Below are 5,108 nucleotides of genomic sequence, written 5' to 3' on the forward strand. Positions count from 1 at the left end.
AAGAGCTTAGCCAGGAGGTTTAAGCCGTCATGCTGCTACGTCTGTAGGCTGCCATTATGAAGGACGCTTTTTCCCTCCGACCCCAAACTAACTTTAAGGATTGCAGCAAGCGGTTCCAAGGTTCCACACAATCTCTTCTGTGGACACACTAAGACATGTCACTCCTCAAAGCTGCACTGTTGTAGTGATAGCATGGACCTTACACATGATTTACATCAGTGCAGAAGACCTTTGGTACATGCAGGCAGTGCAGATGTGAACCCAGGGACAGGAAACTTCTAAATGACCATTTGTGTTGCTCTGGCAGAGTTCTAACGTGTTGGTTTCTGATGTCTTTCCTCTAGTGGAGAATGCAGATCTTCCTTGGGTGAGACCTCGCTAAGAAATGGTTCACCACCTCCCAGCAGCTGTATTTCTCAGAGCAGAAAAAACAGATCTTGAGATCCCCGTGGCATGAACAAAGCCTCTGGCATTGAAAGGCCAGGAGGATGTCCCTAACCGATGAGCTGGAGAGCCACTTCTCTGCAACCCCCTACATGGTGACAGACACAAGCGAGGGCAGCCTGTTCCGAATGAGACCCAATGCCTCCACCAATGCCACCGGGGATGGCACGTCAGCAGCTGGTTCCATGGAGGACATGATTGCCATCTGCACCATCGGAACAATCCTCTCCCTCATGTGTGTGGTTGGGGTGACGGGCAATGTCTACACCTTGCTAGTGATGTGCCATTACTTGCGTTCATCGGCTTCGATGTATATTTATATCATCAACCTTGCGCTGGCGGACCTGCTCTACCTTCTCACCATCCCCTTCATCGTTGGGACCTACTTCATTCAGAAATGGTACTTTGGGGACATTGGCTGTCGCATCCTGTTCAGTCTGGACTTCCTCACTATGCATGCCAGCATCTTCACCCTCACGGTCATGAGCACAGAGCGCTACTTTGCTGTGCTGAAGCCGCTGGACACTGTGAAGAGGTCCAAGAGTTACCGAAAGGCCATTGCTGTTGTCATCTGGCTGGTGTCACTGCTGCTCACTCTCCCGATGCTCATCATGATCCAGCTGGTGCAAAGGGACAACAAAAGCATCTGCCTGCCCACTTGGAGCAAGCTGTCCTACAAAGTCTATCTCACCATCCTTTTTGGTACCAGCATCGTGGGTCCAGGGGTGATCATTGGCTACCTTTACATCCGATTAGCCAAGATTTACTGGGTGTCGCAAACAGCATCCTTCAAGCAGACCAAGCGGCTACCGAATCAAAAGGTGCTGTATTTAATCTTCACGATAGTGCTGGTGTTCTGGGCTTGCTTCTTGCCTTTCTGGATATGGCAGCTCCTCTTCCAGTATTACGAATCCTTCTCTTTATCTCCCAAGGTGATGAAGAACATTAATTACCTGACAACCTGTCTGACCTACAGCAACAGCTGTATCAACCCCTTCCTCTACACCCTGCTCACCAAAAACTACCGGGAGTACCTGAAGAACAGGCAGCGGTCCCTTAGCAGCAGCAGTGGGTACTTCCAAAGGAGGAATCGGTTCCAGAGGATTTCAGGGAGATCCCTGTCCACGAGCAGTCAGCACTGCACAGAGACATACGTTCTTGCTCACGCTCCCTTGGGAAACAGCAGTGCCTGAAGGTAAAATATATCTCCAAGAACAATCAATATTGACTTCACTGTTGCTTTGATTTAAAGTGCACATTGTAAAGGCAAAGCCTGAGCAGATCCATCACGTGCGGGCACTGAGGCCAGAGCCTGTGCCGTATGTCTGTTCTCATTTTCCTCAGCGCCACTGCTTTGATGCTAGCAACACCCAGCTGAATGTCCATCTAAGTAGCCTTTCACTTTTTATCTTTATGTTTTACAGTGTACGTCTCCTCGAGTAGCCATCAATAATGAAAGCCTATTATAGGGCAATGCTTTTCAATAGCATCAGCTGTCTCACGGAGTCTAAAGTTACGTTATCCTGTGAATGGCTGTAGTTTGCTCTTTCTTCTCTTTAGCAGTAATGCTATATTTGTAGTTGTATGAGGACTGACAACAATGAAATAAAGACAAAGCAGCTGATGTCTGCAACGTGCAATCCAGTTTGAACTTGGGGTAGGTCTGGACAATGTGCATGAGGCATATCCAGGGTGTTTGTCCTGATTTTGGTCACATTCACATTCATCCTACACTCACATATACGCACGGGCTTGATTCCCCATTCACACGGGCATCTGCTGTGGAGTTACACCACAGTTCCTGTTAGCAAGACAGGCTTCCCTTGACAGTGCCACAGTCAGGCAGCACTCACCATCCCCAGACACATGAGCACCCAGGTGGAGGAGCATCATCTGTCCTGATCATCACCTGCCCTCCACCCTCCTCCAAGGAGGAACTGGAAACCTCTGACGTTGGTGTTCTCAGGGCATCCATTGACAAACTGCAGCAACTAGCCTGAGGGACCAGACCTACAGCACCAAGTCCACGACAAAAGGTCAGAGGAAGAAGAGGAGGGGTGAGGAGATCTAATTTCCAGTGGGCAAAGCTTGTCTGAAGTCCCTAAAATTCTCAATTATAAAAGCACGAGGTCCCTGTTAGTGAGATCACTTGTTCCCTTCACAGGAGATGATTTCGCATTATTGCTACAACTTAATACAGTCCTATCTACACCAAGAACACTTTGCCTGTCCTGGCTTTCACTGGTGATAAAGCATTATTAGTATAAATATATCCTCCACGACGTCTGGCACTTCTCCAGCGAGTCTAAAAGTACCTTCTCTGGGATGCTGCCAACATCCGCACAGGAGCCCTCCGCTCGCATTAGCCCCGTTACCTCATTAGCAAGGACAAAACGATGCAATGCCAGCTCAGCTCTAACCAAGTTACAGGATTAGAAGCAAATTAATGCTTAGGAGTAAGTTCAGACCTGCAGCGATACCGACATTTAACAGTGAACTCCCTTTGTTTACACAGATACTGCATTTGGGTTCTAACCATCCATTCCCCTTCAAGGCCTTCAAATGGTCACAGCTCGTGGGGACAGTGAAAGCTCTGCGTCCAGCCTCCCTGGGCGGTGCTCTGGGGAAAGGAATTGCCTGCTTGAAGTGTTACATATGGGGAAGGTGGCACGGCATGACAGCGGAGTCTCAGGTACACAGCTCTAACGTTGAGCTGTTGCAGAAGCTGGAAGCCACTCACTTTGTGTTCCCAACCACCTCCACACACCGCATCCACGGTGGTTCTGCAAGTCTTACCTGCACCCCACTTGCACTGCAGTCCACTGACCAGCAAGTCCTGCACCAGGATTAACCCCTTTCTGATTTCAGAGGGACAGACATACCATTGCATTGGGCTATTTCCTACACTGACAGTACCTGCTAGTTTTCCCTAGACCCTCCTCAGACTGGAGACACACTAGCCAAAACCCACTAGGAAGAGTGAAGCATCATCTACCCCCAAGGAAGGGGGGGCCCCTGGATTGGAGGTGAAGAGGCTTTTTATAGTCATGAACCCATTTGCCACTTGTATAGTCAGGTGTTTATCATTCGTCAGAATGTAAACTTTGGCCTCATTTTTTTGGAACTTGCAATTTTAACTACTTCTTAAGTACTCCTGTAACTACTCCAGACAAGCTCATTTTTGCTCCTTCAAACACTCACATCCATCACTACTCAGCACAGGCAACAGTGAGGGAATATTACTGCGATCCCACGGGTCAAAGCAAGGCTCTGAGCGGTTCCCAAGCAGCACGTGTCCCAGCTCTGCGTCCTGGACTAACTTTACCAGGTGTCAGCTACGCTCCGACACCAAATATTAGAGATTTGTCTTTTTCCTGAAATCAAACAGCAACTCAACCACGAAAGCCCGCTGAGTACAAATGGGCGAGCCAGAGCAGTCAGGAGGAACTGCCTTCTCCAAGACATGGATTAATTGTTTGGTTAACAGTAGCTATAAAATAATTATCCCACCCTATTTATTCCTCCTTGCAGAAACCTATCATCAAAGATCCACCAGTCAAAAAAGTCAGGGTTTTACATGCACACTGAAGGCTTGCTACTAAATCTGGTCTTCCCAAATGTTTAGCACCTGGAAAGCCATCTGTCTGCAAAGCATCCTGGCTTTGCCAACAGAGAAAGCACAAAGAGCATAAATTTCCTTTCAAAGACCAAAACGCTCAAACGTGCATAATTTTAACTGTCATTAGATTTAATTACAAGCCAAGCAGCTGCTGTTACTAGTTTAAAGCCGTCTAGGAAGATGTCAAAACAACACAATAGGAGAAAATATATTTTAAAAAATCAGTGAGATAACCTGCCCCAACTGCAGAGTGAAACACACCGAGATCTCAAACACTGTGCCTCAAAAACAAAACAAAACGAAGGCAGGAGGTTTCACCCATCGCACAGTGGCAGCAGGTAGCCACACGCTTTGGGAGCCAGTGTGGCAACACTCCTTCCAAGGTTTTTTCTTTTCTAAGAAATCTGGATTGCTTTCAATTACTGAATCTGTGCACAAGTGGGAGCACACCAGGCAGCAGCAGCACGCTCTGGATTTTCCTGTGTTTCCTGTTTATCCAAAACGCTGAGGGAAGCACATCCGGCCAGGCTCCTGTTGATTAATTGTTTAGTTTGTGGTTTGCTGCCCAAAGGAGAGCGTAACGTAATTAATTCATTAACGTTTTACAAACAGAACTGCTGCATCCAACATGTCCATGTGAGTTGGTGAGTCACTAGTACCATCTGATATCCTTGGAGACAAGTTTCTGTTCTATGCCCAGAAGAGGGACTGGCGAGAGCACTGTGCCGAGGACAGCCGGGCTAGGGCAGCCAGGCAGAGCGCGCCTCGAGCCCGCCGACCCAACTGCCCTCACAGGACAACCTCTTGGGGAGGTCCAAGGTGCAGCAGGGGAGCACTCCAGCAAGTCCACTGTACCTGATTTCGGATGAGAGAAGCAACTCCACTGAAGTCAAGAGACAAAAATAATTCTATGGATTACATCCTTGTCCTGTGTATTGCCAAAATATTCAGATAGTTTGGCAACATAAAGCAAAAACCTGGAGAGGAGTGAAGCAGGAGCGGAGCAGCAGGTGGGCCCACCTGGCATTGGCAGGGCGCCCACGGG

General features: G+C 48.2%; 1 protein-coding gene across 1 annotated transcript; it reads left to right on the top strand.

Annotated features, from left to right (window-relative positions):
- Window positions 1–488: 488 nt before the first annotated feature.
- UTS2R (urotensin 2 receptor) lies at window positions 489–1,637 on the top strand. The gene has a single exon (XM_010140087.1). The coding sequence runs from the start codon at window positions 489–491 to the stop codon at window positions 1,635–1,637; it is 1,149 nt and encodes a 382-aa protein (XP_010138389.1).
- The last annotated feature ends 3,471 nt before the right edge of the window (window positions 1,638–5,108 follow it).

The sequence above is a fragment of the Buceros rhinoceros genome, unplaced genomic scaffold (genome assembly GCF_000710305.1).
Source record: "Buceros rhinoceros silvestris isolate BGI_N320 unplaced genomic scaffold, ASM71030v1 scaffold3817, whole genome shotgun sequence".
Lineage (NCBI taxonomy): Eukaryota > Metazoa > Chordata > Aves > Bucerotiformes > Bucerotidae > Buceros > Buceros rhinoceros.